The 18,602-nt window shown below is 41.5% G+C and overlaps 1 protein-coding gene across 1 annotated transcript in view; it reads right to left on the reverse strand.

The window, feature by feature from the left end:
- Window positions 1-18,602, reverse strand: part of LOC106993834 (uncharacterized) — a 79,802-nt gene that overhangs the window by 11,409 nt on the left and 49,791 nt on the right. The window contains exon 5 of the mRNA XM_077966428.1: window positions 6,993-7,217. Coding sequence (XP_077822554.1) covers window positions 7,206-7,217 — 12 coding nt within the window. The 3' untranslated portion in view covers window positions 6,993-7,205. The remainder of the gene's footprint in view (window positions 1-6,992; window positions 7,218-18,602) is intronic.

An 18,602-nucleotide genomic window follows, 5' to 3' on the forward strand; every position in this document is an offset into this window, starting at 1 on the left:
AGATACCACCATTATCACAGTGGGTGGGCAGGGAGCCCGCGTCACCCAGATGGCATCCTCATGCCAGGCATGTTATTCCTTTGAGAATAACAGACACTCAAAATAAGAGTTCCTGAATTGAATTACAATTGGTGTCTTCTTTAAGTAGGTACAAATGAGTGTAGTGTACCATCTGTTTTTTATTCCAACAGCTAAGGGTAAATGTGGGTAAATATGGTCTGTGAAAATGAAGTCCAAGGAGAAGTTATTGCCCTTGAATAATTAATTGCTTCATCTTCTTTCGCAAAAAAATTGGTTTATTATCTCAGATGGAACTCCTTCAATTCTCATTACCCAATGCATAAGTGACATTTAAATAAATGTCTTCTGGCATCCTGTATTGCTTCTTTGTTCCTTAGAAGCTTCTCCTGCATGCAACATTGAGAAACTTGTTGAGACCATGCTTTTGAAAGAGCACAACTTCACAGTAATAGTCATTCATCATTCCTTTGTTCTGTTATTACTTTTTAATGGCAGCCTGAACATAGTTATTTCAGCAAAAATGATTGGCGAACTAAAGATTTCTTTCCCTATTGTTTGCCGTGTCAATCAAGTCTGAATTTTTCACAGCTAGATGAGAATAAAACTGCAGTAAACGAGGGTGGAGCATCAATTCTGTGTGGGCCCCTCTTGATGTATTCTTGATGCTCAGGATTTTGAAATACAGCTACTTTTGTAAGTTGTGGACTATGTGGCATTAAATCTCACATGGTATTAATTACCATCAATAGTTTAAAAATAATATAGAATGTTAGAATAAGCAGTATGTCTCCCTTGAAGTAAAGACCATGGAGTTTTAAAAATACAGAATTGTTGAAGCTCGGTAATTTCCGGGAAAAACATACAGAATTAACCTCAAAAAGAGAAAAAAAATGCCATGTTTACAAACTGGTCTATTTTGGAAAGAAAAAAAAAAAAGGAAAGAAATCTATATCTGATGGACAGTCCCATATGAGTAAAATAGGTGGCAATTGCCAAGGTGTGCAAACGTAAAATACTGAAAACCTCAGGGATGTCTTTCATCGCTTTTCTAAAAGGTCTTTGTCTTTGCTGCCCCGCAAGGCAATCTCCGTGGGCTGCCTTTCTGAACGCTGCTTTCTGCCAAATACTCTTCCCAAATGACTTGCATAAGCTTGACAGAGTGAGAATTGTATGTAAAACTGTCTGAGCTAGAAAGCTATAATTTAAGGCAAGTGGATGAGTGTCTTTCAAAGCCAGGGGCCACAGTGCACATCTGGCTCCAGGGCTGCTGCTGATTCCTGAGACCAGACCTTCCTGACTTCTCTACGTGATGCACACAGGGGATTTCAAAGCAGGGCCTGGGTTCCACAAACTGTCAGAAAGCAATAAAGGGAGAAAAAAATCACAACAAATCCTGAGAAAATTGTGCTCAAGGGAAAATGTGTAATCTTATATGCTTTCGTTACTTAAAAAAAAAGACGAAAAATAAAAGAACTCAGTACTTAGCTAAAGAATAGAGAAATGAACAATAAAGAGAAAAAAATAAAAGTAAGAAGGATTTCAAAAAGCTGAAATTGATAAACTTGAAATTAAAAAGCTATTTGAAAATTTAAAATAAATTCAAAACTTTGTTGTGTGTTTGTTTGTTTTTGTTTTTGAGACAGAGTTTTGCTCTTTCTTCCAGGCTGGAGTGAAGCGGTACCATCTCGGTTCACTGCAACCTCCGCCTCCCAGGTTCAAGCGATTCTGCTGCCTCAGCCTCCCAAGTAGCTGGGATTACAGGCATCCACCACCATGCCTGGCTAATTTTTGTATTTTTAGTGGAGATGGGGTTTTGCCATGTTGGCCAGGCTGGCCTCCAACTCCTGACCTCAGGTGATCCACCCGCCTCAGCCTCCCAAAGTGCTGGGATTATAGGTGTGAGCCACCAGGACTGACCAAAACTTTGTTTTTGAAAATACCAACAAAATAGATAAACGTCCCCTGATACAACGAATGAAAAGAGGAAGGGATAAATATGACACAAGTTAAGAGATGAAAAGAGAGACATTGTCATAAATACAGTTGTTGAAGAATTGTAAGAGAATGCCACATACAACTCGATGGCAGCACAACATACAACATCCTATCAAAATGTACACTGGAAGAAGAAAATACAATTTTCATAAAAGATTGGAAATGTAATTGAAGCATGCCATTTCCTAAAAAGACACTATAGATATATTGTTTCACAACTGAATTCTATCTAATGTTTAAACAACTGACTATTCCGGTGATATTTAACACATTCAAGACCATAAAAGAAAAGACATTGTAAAGTCCCTCAAGGTACTTGAGAAGCCATTATTATGTCGTTATAATAAATTTTAAAAGAAAACATGCCAATCTCGATTATGAATAAAGTTCAAAAATAGAATCTAGCAGTCTTTAAAAGTAATTCAAAATAACTACAAGAATAATCAATTGTATAAAGTTGGTTAGATAATACTAAACTGTTAGCATACTTTATTACAGAATCAAATTAAGACAGAAAAATCATGTCATTATGTTAATAGATGCTGTAAACCAAAAAGTACCTGAGACAGGTCTCAATCCATTAAGAAAGTTTATTTTGCCAAGGTTGAGGATGCATGCCCAGGAGGTAGATCTGTGTCTTTCTCCAAAGATGGTTTTGAGGACGTCAGTATTTTAAAGGGGAAAGGGTGGGTATTGGGGGGAAAGGAAGAAATTTTTAAAAGTTGGGGGTACATAAGAGACAAATGGTTGAATTCTTTTGAGTCTTTGATCAACTTTTCATGGAATACATAATTTACATGTGAGAGGTGGGTAGAGTAATAGTCACCTATGCCTTTGTCTGGCCCAGCGAATCTGCATTTCTATATCAGAGGAAGCAATCAGATACACATTTGTCTCAGGCGAGCAGAAGAATGAAAAGTTCAAGGCAGGGCAAGTGTGAAGTGTAGAAACATGATTACCCTGTCACAGATTAACATGCACCTTGTTAGACTCAAAAGCAGGACCAGAAACCAGTTTACTTGGAAGTTTCCACAAAACTTATACCTTTATGTATCTACCTGTTTATATATATAAAGTCAAAGTTAGTACTATGTATGTAAAGGCATCGCTCTCTGACCCAGAAATGAGCCGAGCTAATATTTGGTGGACTTCTTTGTATTTAACTCCTATTATATACACAGTTCTGGTTCTTCCAATTGTACAATTACTAAAGCAATCTTCACAGGATTATAAGCCTTCTCATAAGTACCGTTTTTATGGTTCCATAGCACACAACTGCTCCTTGTGGATGACACATCACTGAGACAACTGCCTGTGAGTGCACATTTGGGAGTGTGATGGGTAAGTTTAGGTGTCAGTTTGACTGGGCTAAGGATTCCCACATCACAGGTAAACCATTATTTCTGGGTGTGCCTGTGACGGCATCTCTGGAAAGGACCAGCATTTCAGTCAGTGGACTCAGTGGAGCTAACCGCCTTTCCCAGTGCTGGTGGGCATCCTCCAATCAACTGGGTTCCTGAAGAGAACAAAAAGGCAGATTCTGTCCTGCTTAAGCCAGGACATCCACCTTCTGCCCTTGGACATCAGCTCTCCCAGTTCTGCAGCCTTCGGGCTCAGACTGGGACTTACGCTGTCAGCTTCCCTGCTTCTCAGGCTCTGGCCTTGCCAAGATGACCATGGTGGAGGATGTGATGGGAACCTTTGCAGGGCAGCAATGGGGACCCAAACTCAGTGACGGGAGGTCAGGGAGAAAAGAGGGGATGAGAAATCCTGGCAGCAAGTAGAGACACCAACACCACTTTGGAGAGGATTTGCTATGAGTGGAGCAAAGGTGTGGGGTGAGAGTTACGGGGAACAAAGTTATTGTTCTATGCATAGAGCGCGGGAAGGATTGCGGTCACTGCATGTCTTCTCCTCCAGCCCTCCCAAGAAATCCTGCTGGATGCTTCCTTAACTTTTTTTTTTTTTTTTTTCTTATTTGCCTGTGGCCTTTAGGACAGTCAGGTTTCCTCCAGCTGTGACAAACCAGGAAGTGGTGGACGGCAGTTGTTTCTGCTGCGCAGAACTGGTTCGGGGAAAGCCTGCAGTTCCTCCCTGTTGAGGAGGGGGCTCCTCCTACTAGGTTCACGCTATAACTATGACGGGGCCACAGGAATGAAAGGAAGGCCGCTAGAGGAACATTCGACAGGGACAGGAAGGCTCCTGCAGGGACACACACAGAGCAGGTGGGCCACCCTCTTGTGCTGTGGGGCCTCCCCAAGTAAGGATGGAGAATAATTTTATTTGCAGGCCTTGAGAGAGGCCCATCCCCTCCACCGCCTCCGACTACCCAGCTGTCTCCTGACATCAGAAAGAAGAAAGCCCTTGCCTCCGTCCTGTAGACAGAAGGAGGATTTGGGGCTCTGGGCTCCCTGCAGGCAGCACCAGCACGCCCGCCCTGCTGTTGCATTGCTTCATAAAAAAGTGGGCATGTGGAAAATGGAGCAGGAACTGGCGCTTAGGCGGCAGTATTTTCCAGAATTCCCCAGAGCAGTCTTCCCACAACTCATTAATCTTTTGAATTTGCATTCATATTTGCTAAACAGCAATGAATCTGCAAAAGGTACCCAGAAAGGAGCCCTCTTTCAGAGCTGCTTTCCTCCCTGCTCTTGGCCGTGGTCACCTGCTCCACACCATGTACCCTTCTCCGCGGCCACACAGCATCAAGGCCCCAGAGGCTTGTGAATTTTCCCAGAGCGACACACTGCAACCTGAGGGTGAGGAGCCACAACCTCAAACCCTCCAATAGGATTTCCCCATATTCCACAACCCTGCACAGAATCTCACACAGTCACGAAGCCATCTGGCTGCTCCCACCCTAGTTCTCTCTCCTCCCCACCCCATGCGCTCCACCTGCCAACTTCCTTGTCTTCCTCTCACCTCTCTCATCCAGAGTGTCTCTGTGCTGCTGCTTGTAGCATGAAGAGTTCCCTTATGTCATATCCTGAGTTCTTTCCTTCTTAGGCTTAAAATAAACTCTACTCCCAGGCCTGCAAACTCAGCTTTCAAGATGTAAAGTTAGCTTTTACAGTTAGAACTCCCTCTATGTTTTTCCAGGTAACCACCCATTCATTCCTTAGAGGGACGATCCTTCTGATTGCATAGATTGGAATCAAAAGCCTACAGTGTTTTAAAAATTAATTATTTGAAAAATACCTCAAAAATGTTTGTTTCCTCCATGGCACAAACAATAGGGTTCACCCTATACTACACGTTACAGGCCCTGCAGTCTAATAGTGTGTTAACCAATAGGTAGCTTTAGTTTTAATAATTTTTTCACACTGATCAACATTAACTGGAACACTGGAAAAAAAAAACTGACCACGAAGTGAGGCCTTAACCACCAGGGACGGCCTTGTCACACCAGGTGAGACCACCAGGTGAGAGCCCTGTCACCCCAGGCGAGCGTTTGACCACCAAGGACAAGTCCTGTCACCCCAGGTGAGAGCCCATTGCACTAGGTGAGACTCCCTAATCTGCAAAAGGTTTTGTGTCAGTGATGAAGTAATTAAACACCCTCGCCTGAGCGACGGTAACAGACTCCGTGGAGGTTGATCATCTCCTTTGAAACGAAGCTGTCCTACCATCTGCGCCGTGCTTATAGAATTCAGTTCCAAAGTATTTCACCACAGGGTGTCTTCTGTTTATTTTTACTGCCGTTTTATTTTTACTGCCATGTATTTCACTGCCATTTTTTTTAATGGCTGCAATCTCCAAACATCCACTTAGGAAACACTGGTCCTCTCAGAAAGACATAGCTGACAGCCTGACGAGTGGTTTGTCTGAAGCCCTAAAAGTGAGCCATCCAAATACGCATGTGTATGTTTCTGTAAAAATGGTGACTAGCTAAAAATGAAAAGTATTAGAGCCCCAAAACCTGTGTATATGTGTATGATGGATGTCTGTATATACGTGTGTGTGTATCATTATGTGTGTATATGTGTGTGCATGTGTATCATTATGTATGTATATGTGTATATCTCATTATATATGTATGTGTATAACCATGTATGCATATCGTTATGTACATATGCGTATGTATTAGATGTATACATGTCATTATGTACATATGATACCTGAACATATAATGTGCATATGTGCATAATTAAGTATGTATATGTGTATATGTATATCATTAGGTAGATACGTGTGTATATCATTATGTATATGTGTGTATGTATATCATGTATATATGTATACATATCATTATGTGTGTGTATCATTATGTATATATATGTGTGTATACACATATATAATGAATCCAGGAATTGCCTTTCTGATATAGATACACTGAAAGTTTTATGCATGTTAAAGCAATTGGAAATTGAATCAGGACTTTTACCTGATTACCAATATAGGAAATGATTATTGCTCATTTATGTTTTCTCATGAGGTTCCTGTTTACAGGATACGATTCACTGGAAAATAATGCCAAGGGTTATAAAAGCAATTCACCGTGGAGTGTTGTTCTTTGTCTGTGCACAGAATGTGTAGCTCTTGCATACTGTTTTCAGGGTCAGAAGGAAACAGGAAGCCTTTAATGGAGAGCATTGATCACTCATCAGGGAAAGTCCTGCCGCACTGGGAGAAGGTGAGTCACTGCGCTGCCTTCAGCTGGCTGCATGACTACATATTTAAGGTGAGCATTAACTATATTGACACACTGGGCATAACTGTAAAATTATTTTTAGACCCCTTCCCAAAGTTAGCGGCCTTCCTTGGTAGACTCGGGGAGCTTGGGTTTTATTGGTGTACCCAGACAACAAAGTGGGAGATTGTCACAACACATCTCAGGCTTGTTGAAACGCGCAGGGACCCAGTGCTAGGACAAGATGAGACTTTGGGAATCTTGGGCAGGGATGCGAGTCATTGGGGTCAGAATGTAGCAGGTGGTAGATTGTTGCCTTGATGGCCCCCAGTGAATCTCATCTCCATACCTCTTTGCAAGGAGACTTGGCTGCTGCTTTCTTCAAGAGGGGGAGGCTCTGTCCACATCCTCTGAACTTGTGCTAGCCTTACCCGTTGCTATCAGCAATAGCATCTGATGGAAGGGGCTGGGTGCAGTGTCTGAGGCCAGGTACCAAGACCAGGAACAAGGTAAGGATGTCCACTCTCACACTGTTTTTCAACAGTTGTTAGTTCTGGAAGTTCTAGGCTGTGCACTAAGGACAGAAAAGGAAATAAAATACATAGAGATAAGAAAGGAAAAAATAAAACTTTCTTTACTTGTAGATGACATAATTTTCTATTTATAAAATCCAAGAACCTACCAAAAAATGACTAGAAATAGTAAGTAAAGTCAGTAAGGTCACATAAACACACAACAATCAATTGTATTTCCCTATACTAACAATGAACAGCGCCATTTATAATTGCTTTAAAAAACTAAACTAAACTAAACTAAATACTGTTGTAGGACTTTTTCCTTAGGGTCCTTGTCATACAACCAGGGAAGATTAGGCTTGCAGACACTTTGAAGGGTGAGAAAAATGGGATTTATTGGGCCAAAAGGAAACAGGGACTCTCAGGAAAGCGAGAGTCCTGCTAGCCAGTTTCCCACCTCAGACTGAATCTCAGGTACCACCCCGAACAGGAGAGGCCAGGCTCCTCCCCGCTGCAAAGGGCGCCGACTTCCCACAGCTGTACCCCATTCTTCCAGTCTGCGGGCCAGTCCAAGGTTCTTCAGAGACCCCTTTATACTTGGCTGTCTCAACACTAAAGTATAACTCTAGCAAAACTTGTATAGAACATAGAGCTTTTAAGCGAAAAACTATGCAACACTGAAGAAAGAAAAACAACACATAAATAAATAAAGAGGCATACTGTGTTCATGGATTGGAAAACTCAACATAGTAAAGATGTCATTTCTCCCCAAATTGATTCATAGGCTTAATGCAATTTCTATCAAAATCCCAACCGCATTCATTATAGAGACATGATTATTTTAAATTGTATGTGAAAAATACAAAGAAAAATAACTAAAACAATTTTGAAAATGAAGACTAACATGAGAGAATTAGGAGTCACTTTATGGCCACACTAATCAAGGCTATATAGATTTGGCAGAGAGATCAACACAGATAGATCAATGTGCTAGAATACCTAACCCACAAATAAAACCATGTAAATATGTCCAACTGATTTTTTACACCCAAGTGTGAAAATGACTAAGGCCAGGCCTGGTGGCTCATGCCTGTAATCCCAGCACTTTGGGAGGCCGAGGCAGGTGGATCACCTGAGTTCAGGAGTTTGAGCCTGGCCAACATGGTGAAACCATGTCTCTAAAAATAAAAATTAAAAAAAAAAATTAGCTGGGCATGGTGGCACATGCCTGTAATCCTAGCTACTCTGGAGGCTGAGGCAGGAGAATCGCTTAAACCCAGGAGGTGGAGGTTGTGGTGAGGGGAGATTGCACCATTGAACTCCAACCTGGGCGACAGAGTGAAACTCTGTCTGAAAAAAAAAAAAGAACTAAGTTTCATACGTAATGTAAAATTTAACTTAAAATGAATCTAAGACTTAAATTATAAAATGTAAAACTGTAAAATTATTCCAAAAAAAGTAGGAGAAAATCAGAAAATCTTTAAGATCTATTGCTGGGCAAGGAGTTCCTCAAGTTAAGACCAAAAGTATGATCCATAAAAAAGAAAATTGGTAAACTGGAGTTCGTCAAAATTAAAAACTTGTACTCTGCCATAGATCTCATTAGAGAGGATGAAAGGCAAGCTACAAGTAGGAAGAAATATTTAAAAGCCACATATTCAGCAAAAAATTAGTATTTTGAATGTATAAAAACTCTCAAAACTCCATAGTTAAAAAATGCAAACATTACAACCAGAAAATGGGCAACTGATAAACAGACATTTTACTGAGGAGCATACACAGATTACAAATAAGCATGTTAAAAAATTAGCATAATCAGCCATTAAGGAAATTAAAACCACAATGAGATGTTACTACATACCCATCAGAATGGCTAAAATGAGATGTAGTGGCAACACCAAATGCTGTCAAAGATGTAGAGAAACTGGATCTTTCACACATTGCTGGTAGGAATGTAAAGCGGTCTAGACACATTGAAAACCAGTTTGGCATTTTCTTTTAAAACTAAGCATGCACAGGCCAGGCACGGTGGCTCAAGCCTGTCATCCCAGCACCTTGGGAGGCCGAAGTGGGCGGATTGTCTGAGCTCAGGAGTTTGAAACCAGCCTGGGCAACACGGTGAAATCCCCTCTCTACTAAAATACAAAAAATTGGTTTGGCATGGTGGCATGCACCTGCAATCCCAGCTATGTGGGAGGCTGAGGCAGGAGAATTCCTTGAACCCAGGAGGCAGAGGTTGCAGTAAACCGAGATCATGCCACTGCACTCCAGCCTGGGAGACAGAGTGAGACTCCACATAAAAAAAAAAAAAAAAACCTAAGCATGCACTACCATGTGATCGAGAAGCTTTACTCCTGGCCATCTATCCCAGAGAAGTAAAACTTATTTCCACACAAAAACCTGCATATGTATGTATATTCATAGCAGTTTTATGTATAATAGCCCCAAATTGGAAAGAACCCGGATGTCCTCCAATAGGCGAATGATTTAAAAACTGTGAAATAGCCATACCATGGAATATTACTCAGCCATAAAAAGAACTGTTGATACACATAACAACCTCAATGAATCTCCAGAGAATTATGCTGAGTGAGAAAAACCAATCCCAAAATGTTACACACCGTGTGATTCCATTTACATGTCATCCTGGTAATGACAAAATTATAGAAATGGAGCACATAGTAGTGGTTGCTGGGTGTCAAAGACTGGGGACAGGAGGAAAGTGGGTGTGGCTATAAAAGGTTAACGTGGGCCAGGTGCAGTGGCTCACGCCTGTAATCCTCGCACACTGGGAGGCCAAGGCAGGCAGATCACCTGAGGTCAGAGGTTTGGGACCAGCCTGGCCAATGTGGCAAAACCCTGTCTCTACTAAAAATACCAAAAAGTAGCTGGGTATGGTGGCGGGTGCATTTAGCTTTCCTCCCAAGGTGATGTTTTTAACTTCATGTCTCCCAGGACTGTGGGTAAAACCTTCGTCTTTATGTACCTTATGCAACAGGCAAATTAAGGCACTCTACCTCTGAAAACAAGTGGCCACATCTTAATTCCTGGAACCTGAGAATACGTTATATTGCATGGTAAAGCAGAATTAGGTTTGCTCATCAATCTGCCTTAAAATAGAGAGATTATCCTGAAATATCCAGGGAAGTCCAGTGTCCTCAGAAAGGAAAGAGGTCAGCAGGAGGGTCAGCGTTAGAGTGATCGGATGTGATAAGGATGCAGCACCATTGCTGGCTTTGAGGATGAAGAACGGTCAATGAGTCAATAAAAGCAGGCAGCCTCTAGAAGCTGGGGAGAGCAGGAAAACGAATTCTCCCCTAGAGACTCCGGAGAGGAATGCGTCCCTGCCAGCATCTTAATTTTAATCATGTGAGACTCTTGTCAGACTTCTGGCCTACAAAACCATAAGATAATAAATTCATCCTCTTTTAAGTCACTAACCATTTGTTTATTGCAGCAGCAATAAACAAATAATTTTTGCAGCTGCAATAGGCAACTATTAGATGTCAGTACCTGGAGGTGGAGTGCTACTGTAACAAATTCCTAAAAAATGTAGAAATCATTTTGGAATTGGGAAAGAGGCAGGAAGAATTTTGAGGAATGTAATAGGAAAAGTTAGACGGCCTTGTACAGACCTATATAAATATAAACATTAATGACTCTGTTATGGATGACTCAGAAGGAAGTGAGGAGTAGGGTGGAGAAAATATACGTCATCTAGACGTATATCATCACCTACATCATCAGAAATAGATTGGTGGTAGAAATATGGATGTTAAGGGTGCTTCTGGGGATGGTGCACAAGGAAGTGAGGAATGTATTATTGGAAACCAGAGAAAAGGGGATTTTTGTGGTATGGTGACAGAAAGACCAGCTAAATTTTGTCCTATAATTATGCGGAAAGTGACACTTTAAGCAACAAACTTGCTTCCTTATCTGAGATGTTCAAAGTTTCGAAGACAAAGCCTGGTTACTTCTTGTTGCATAATGTAAAATATGAAAGAAAAGAAATAAATTGAGGGAAGAACTGTTTTAAAATGCAGGGAAGGGGAGCAGTCAGACCAGGTCATGACAATTGGTAAAATTTGCAACTTTTCAAAATTTCGGATGATGCTAAAGTGAAGAGATTCTCTGTTAAAAAATAATGCTCTAGAGAAAAATTCAGGAATGTAGCCGCACAACCTTTTGCTACTATCAGAGAAAGATCAGGATGTCAGAATATTCAATCTCTGAGAAATTTAGGGTATGATTTATAGATTCCCCTTAGTTATCTCAGCAGATGCCAAAAATAGATATGGGATTACTTAGGAATGATCTGTGGAGGAGCCTGTGTTTAATGAAGTGAATCCTGGTGACACATACAAGAGGCCTACAAAGTTCCCGAGAATATAATGTCAGTAGAAATACAGCGATCATGAACCAAAAAAAAGTCAAAGAGAGCAGACTAAAAGAAGGCTGATGGACCTTCATGCTTCTCCAGACAGGAAATAGGGATCAGCTGCAAACTGCACAGCTGCAAGCATGTGCTACCTTTCGTGATTATAAAACAAAAAAACACCTCACAGAGGGAAGACCATCAAACTCAGAGAATGGAGCTGTGAGCTCAGGACAGAGCCAAGGACCACAGGTAATTAGTCAAAGGTCTTGAAGCCTATGGAGTTTGTCACGTTGGATTTTGAAATTGCTTGGAAATAGTAATTCATTTTATAATTCTCTCCCTTTTTAAGTGAGAATATCTTTATCTGCTATCCTATGCCTATGCCACCATTATGTTTTAGGAGCAGATAACTTTTTTCTTTAGTCCATGATTGTAGAGGAATTGTACCCCAGGATGGATTATAGGGTGATCCCCAAAATTGGGGTTTAGCTTGGGAGGCCACCTGGGTTTTTGGCTTCACACAGGAAGGAATTCAAGAACGAGCTGATAAAGTAAAAGAAAGTTTATTAAGAAAGTAAAGGAATAAAAGGGTGGTTACTCCTTAGGGATAGCAGCCCTGAAGGCTGCTGGTTCACTATTTTTATGGTTATTTTTTTAGTCACATGCTAAACAAGGGTCAGATTATTCTTGAGCTCTCAGGGAAGGGGGCGGGAAATTCCTGGAACTAAGGGTTCCTCCCCCTTTCAGACCACATAGAATAACTTCTGGACATTGTAGTTCCTTTGGTCAATTTCTCCCATTTGGAATGTGTGTATTTACCCAATGCCTGTACCCCCATTGTACCTACTGAATAACTAACTGACTTTTGATTTTATAGGATCACAGGCAGAAGGGACTTGTTTAGTCCCAGATGAGGCTATGGACTTGGACTTTTGGGTCAATGCTGAAATGAGTGAAGACTTTGGTAGACTCTTGGGAAGGCATAATTGTGTTTTGAAATGTGAGAAGGATGAGATCTGGGAGGGGCTGGGGCAGAACGATATGGCCTGGCTCTGTGTCCCCACTCAAATCTCATCTTGAACTGTAATCCAAATTGTAATCCCCAAGTGTTGGGGGAGGGACCTCGTGGGAGTTGATGAGATCATGAGGATGGTTACTCCATACTGTTCTTATGATAGTGAGTGAGTTTTCTTGACATCTGATGGTGTTATAAAGGGCTTTTTGCCCCTTTGCTCTACACTTCTTCTTCCTGCTGGCATGTGAATAAGCAGCTTTTCTTCCCTTTTGCTTTCAGCCATGATTGTAAGTTTCCTGAGGCCTTCCCAGCCATGCCAAACTGTGAGACAATTAAATCTCTTTCTTTTATAAATTACCCAGTCTCAGGCAGTTCTTTAGAGCAGCGTGAGAATGGACTAATACATGTACATAATTAAAATGCTTTTTCCCCATTAATCTGCCTTATGTCAATGTATTAGGTTGCAATTACTTTTGCACATATCTTGAGTTATCTGGACATGAGCTCCCACAGCCTTGGGCATCTCCACCCCTGTCACTTTGCAGGGTGCAGCCCCCCTCCCAGCTGCTTTCATGGGCTGGTGTTGACTGCCTGAAGCTTTTCCAGGCACACAACGCAAGCTGTCAGTGGATCTACCACTCTGGGGTCTTGGGGACAGTGTCCATCTTCTCACAGCTCTACTAGGTAGTGCCCCAGTGGGGACTCTGTGTGGAGTCTCTGACTCCACATTTCCCTTCTACACTGCCCTAGCAGAGGTTCTCCATGAGGGCTCTGTCGCTGCAGCAAACTCCTGCCTGGACATCCAGGCATTTTCATACATCCTCTGAAATCTAGGTGGAGGTTCCCAAACTTGAATTCTTGACTTTTGTGTACCCACAGGCCCAACACCACACTAAGTCACCAAGGCTTGGGGCTTGCACCCTCTTATCAACAGCCTGAGCTGCATGTTGGCCCCTTTTAGCCATGGCTGAAGCTGAAGCAGCTGGGACACAGGACACCATGTTCCAAGGCTTCATAGAGAAAGGGGGCCCTGGGATGGGCCCACAATATCATTTTTCCCTCCTAGGTCTCCAGGCCTGTGATGGAAAGGGCTGCCATGAAGGTCTCTGACATGCCTTGGAGACATTTTCCCCATTGTCTCAGCAATTAACATTTTGTTCCTTGTTAGTTGTGCAAATTTCTCCAGCCAGCTTGAATTTCTCTCTAGAAAACAGTTTTTTTTGTTTTCTGTTGCATCAACAGGATGCAAATTTTCCAAAGTTTTATGCTCTGCTTCCTCTTGAACACTTTGCCACTTAGAAATTTCTTCCCCCAGATACCCTAAATCATGTCTCTCAAGTTCAAAGTTCCACAGATCTCTAGGGCAGGGGCAAAATGCCACCAGTCTCTTTGTTAAAGCATAGCAAGAGTTAATTTTATTCCATTTCCCAACAAGTTTCTCATCTCCATCTGAGATCACCTCAGTCTAAATGCTGTTGTCCATATCACTATCAGCATTTTGGTCAAAGACGTTCAACAAGTCACTAGGAAGTTTCAAACTTTCCCACATCTTTCTGTCTTCTCAGCCCTGCAAACTCTTCCACCTTCTGCCTGTTACCAAGTTCCAAAGTCACTTCCACATTTTGGAGTATCTTTATATCAGCACCCCACTCCTGGTGCTAATTTACTGTATTAGTTCATTCTCACGCTGCTATAAAGAACTGCCCAAGACTGGGTAATTTATAAAAGACATTTAATTGACTCACAGTTTCACATGGCTGGGAAAACCTCAGGAAACTTACAATCATGGTTAAGGCAAATGGGAAGAAGTGCACCTTCTTCACCTTCAGCAGGAAGGAGAAGTGCAGAGCAAAGGTGGGAAAAGCTTTTATAAAACCATAATCTCTCATGAGAATTCACTCACCATCATAAGAACAGCATGGAGGAAATGCCCCTGTGATCTAATCACCTCCACAAGATCCCTCTCCCAACATGTGGGGATTACAATTCAGATTACAATTCAAGATGAGATATGGGTGGGGACACAGAACCAAACCATATCTGTATATACACATGGGAGTTCCACCAAATATGGGACTCCATGGTTGATGTTTTTATAACATTCTGCACTACAAAAAGCGATAGGGGCTTAGGGTTTCTGGCAGGGGTGGGGGTGGTGTTAACACAAATCATGGAGGGTTATGGGAGGAATTGTATGGTGAGTCAAGGTTGTCTTGTTATGAAGATAAAAGCCTCTTAGGTAATAAAAGCAGCTGGCAGAAGAACATGTGATAGTCACTCTGGACATGGTGGTTCATCTTCCCTGGAGAGTTCATCTGTGGTTGATAAGATTCCCAGGGAGGGAATTCAAGACAATTGAGATCTGTCTTTAAGCAGACAAGGGGAACTCAGGGAAAGCCCTTGTCTGCATTTGTTCTTCCCCATGAGCCCTCAGTTTGAAGTAATCAGCATATGAAAGTGGCATGTGTTAGGGGTGGTATTTCCTGAAGTGCTTCATTGCTAGGGTTCTTAAAGTGAAGGAGGGAGACAGAGATTTCAACGTCAGAGTGATGTGAGGTAAGGAGGGTTTGACTAGCCATTACTGGCTTTGAAGATTATAAACCAACAATAAAATTCTAAGGCTTTCATCAACTGAATGGACCCCTCATCTTGGCCAAGGGCACTCTAAAGTAAACCTGAAACACCTGGTTCAGGCCATGGTGTGGATGGGTGGTCACATGTGCCTCATTATACCCACCTCCCTTTGGAATTCAGGCACAGCTGATCAGCCTTAACATTAAAACAGAGACCTTAAGACTGGCAGAACAGATTATTTGCAGCAATAAGAACCTTTATGACAGATAGCAGGCCCTGAACAAAATCAAAGTATTTTACCCCAAAATATATTTCTTTGACATGTTTTGAAATAGCCCCGTAAAGCTGTCTCTTGTGGGAAAAATCTACATTCTGTAGAGAATCTCCTTCCCTTTCCAGGTCTTTTGCCTGATCCAAGAGAGAATTAACTGAGAGTCTGGCACAATTTTTAGTCCAATAAGAAACATTTACAATCTATTCTCTCTAAAGCCTGCTACCTGGAGGCTTCATCTGCATAATAAGAACCTTGGTCTCCACAACCTCTTATCTTAACCCAAATGCTCCCTTCTATTGATGCCAAGTCTTTACATAAACTCAACCAATTGCCAGTCAGAAAATCTTTGAATCCACATGGAAACCTCCTACTTCAAGTTTTCCCACCTTTCAGGTCCCAACCAATGTACATCTTACATGTATTGATGGATGTCTTATGATATGGTTTGGCTCTGTCCCCAACCAAATCTCATTTTGAATTTTAGCTCCCACAACTCCCATATGTCATGGGAGGGACCCAGAGGGAGGTAATTGAATCATGGAGGCAGGTCTTTCTCATGCTGTTCTCATCATAGTGAATAAGTCTCACAAGATCTGATGGTTTTATAAAGAGGAGTTCCCCTGCACAAGCTCTCTCTTCCTTGCCATCATTTAAGATGTGATTTAAGGCTCCTCCTTGCCTTTCATCATGATTGTAAAACTTCCCCAGTCATGTGGAACTGTGAGTCAATTAAATCTCTTTTCTTTATAAATTACCCAGTCTCAGGTGTGTCTTTATTAGAAGTGTGAGAACGGACTAATATATCATATGTCTCCCTAAAATGCATAAAACTAAGCTGTAGCCCTACCACCTTAGGTGCATGTTCTCAGGACCTCCTGGAGCTCGGGCATGCGCCATGGTCACTGCTATGTGGTTCAGAGTCTCTTCAAATATTTTACAGAGTTGCCTCTTTTTGTCAACAAGATGGAGGAAAGGCCCACAAACTAAGAAATGCAAGCAGCCTCTACCAACTAGGGAAACTGAGGAAATGGTTCTCCCTTAAGGACTCCAGAGAGGAATACAGCCACCAACATCCTGATTTCAGCCTTGTGAGACTCACGTCACACTTCTGGTTTGCAGAACTATAAGATAATACATTTGTGTTGTTTTAAGCCACTAAGTTTAGGATAATTTGTTGCAGCAGCAATAGAAAATAAATATACCTATCTTTGCATAATGAAGAGGCTACCTCTTTGGCCTCTTCATTATGCAAAGAGGGGCATATTCCTTCATTATACAAAGATAGACATATCCCCAAAACACTGTCTACCACTACCTCACCATAGAAGCAGCTGGCTAAAAATTTAGACCAAAGATGGGCCCCTTTGTCTATATTTGCAAGTAAAGTGACCATTTTTACCAATGACCATAGCCTGTGGTGCAGACCTTTTTCCATATGTGCACAGACCTGTTGATGCTGGGAGTAGGTGCAGCCTCTTTATAATTCAAGCATCAGAAAAAGAAAAGAAAGGCTTTTGAGGTTTATCTTACTGCCAGATGCAAAACTGAATTTTGTTTCAAGAGATCCCAGGCTCCCGTGGGACTTGTTTCCACTGAGACAGCTGCTAAGCCTCTTAGGGAAGGTGATAGTTTACGTCCAAAAATTTCTTCATAAGAAATCTTCAACCGAACCAATCAGAGCTGCATATTCTTTACATTCTGCGTCTTTGTTATTCAGATCAATCCACTAGGCAGAAAGGAAGTATTTACTCAGCTACAATGTATGAAATTTGCATAGCAAAGAGATGGCAGCCTTGTTATTACCATAATAATATAGAATTGTTCTGCAAATATACATGGAATTGTGAATGTAGTCATATTCTCAGTCTGAAAGGGTCATTTTATAAATCCAAATAATATGGAAACTAATCAGGTTTCTGAGGAAAACTGTGAAGTTGCTTTTTACAAGAAATGTAGTTTACCAGAGAAATTAAGGAATTTTTTCCCAAAAGTTTTGAATATAAAAAACATAATTAATGATGAGCTCCTACCTAGGTTAGAAGGCAAAATGTGAGAAATATTAGGAAAAAGTTCGTTGCAATGGGCATCTCTACAAGTTCACACTTTGTTTCCATAATTTATTGAAATACTTATGAGCTACTTGTAAATAAACTTAAGTAAAAAGAGATCAGCTGTAAAGCCTGGAAATTCTCAGTGTTACTGAGTTGGTCAGTGTTCTGCCTGGTCATTTAAGAAGATGACCTAGAGGGACAAAAAATTTGAGAAGGGAGATAGAGGACAGATATTTCAGGGAGAAATAATCAAAGGGATATAATTTCAGAGAGAAATAGGAGATAAAATATCAAATAATGAATCAGGGCAAAAGAGGAAGAAGTGGAATGGAAAAGAAAGAGAAGATGCGATGTGACGTAGGAAAGGAGGAAGAACGCAGCAGCCACCTTCACTTCCAACCTGAAGACCCACCAGGATGGTGACTGTCTCCCTGCGAGTTCTCCTGTCCAGCAAGGCTGCAAAGGACTCTCCCCTAAACCTTGTTCTGCCAGTCTCTCGTTGTCTTGTTGTTTCCTCTTTAGGGAAAGGTCCAGGCCTTCACATCTCCCAAAGCTAGTCCAGTTTTCAGGGAGAGAAGACCTCAGAGTGTGACAGAGCTGGGACCCTTCTTAGGGGCCTACCAGGTACCCTGCCTCTAAACCAAGCATGGAACTAAAGGAAAATCCTGATTTTCTTTGAGGGAAATCCCAGGCACCTAGCTAGCCCTGAAAAGTAAATGAGAAACTTCATAAGCAAGAAAGTAATTAGGAGCTAAAAATAATAGCCAAGGAAGTAGAGTCAGAAGATGTTTGGTTCCCTACAGAAACTAAAGATAACATCTTAACACATGTATTTTAGTTATTTTTTACAAACCTAGACCCCCATCCAGTGTGTCTACTGGCACAGACCTCCCTTCTATTGTATCTCCCTTTTGTTGACCTCACATCTGGGAGAGCTGAGGAATGAACTCTGACTGCCATTCTTCATTCTAAATTTCTACCTGAGGGGCCTGGAGGAGGTGATACCCATGAGTCAGAGCTAACATTCATTTCTGCTGTTTCCAAATTTTTCGACAAAGTTTCACTTGCTTAATCAATCATAAATCAGAAAATTTTTGAATCCACCCGTGACTTGTGGGCCCCCCACCCCATTGAAAATTTCCCAACTTTCTG

Source organism: Macaca mulatta, chromosome 15 (genome assembly GCF_049350105.2).
Source record: "Macaca mulatta isolate MMU2019108-1 chromosome 15, T2T-MMU8v2.0, whole genome shotgun sequence".
Taxonomy (NCBI): Eukaryota; Metazoa; Chordata; class Mammalia; order Primates; family Cercopithecidae; genus Macaca; species Macaca mulatta.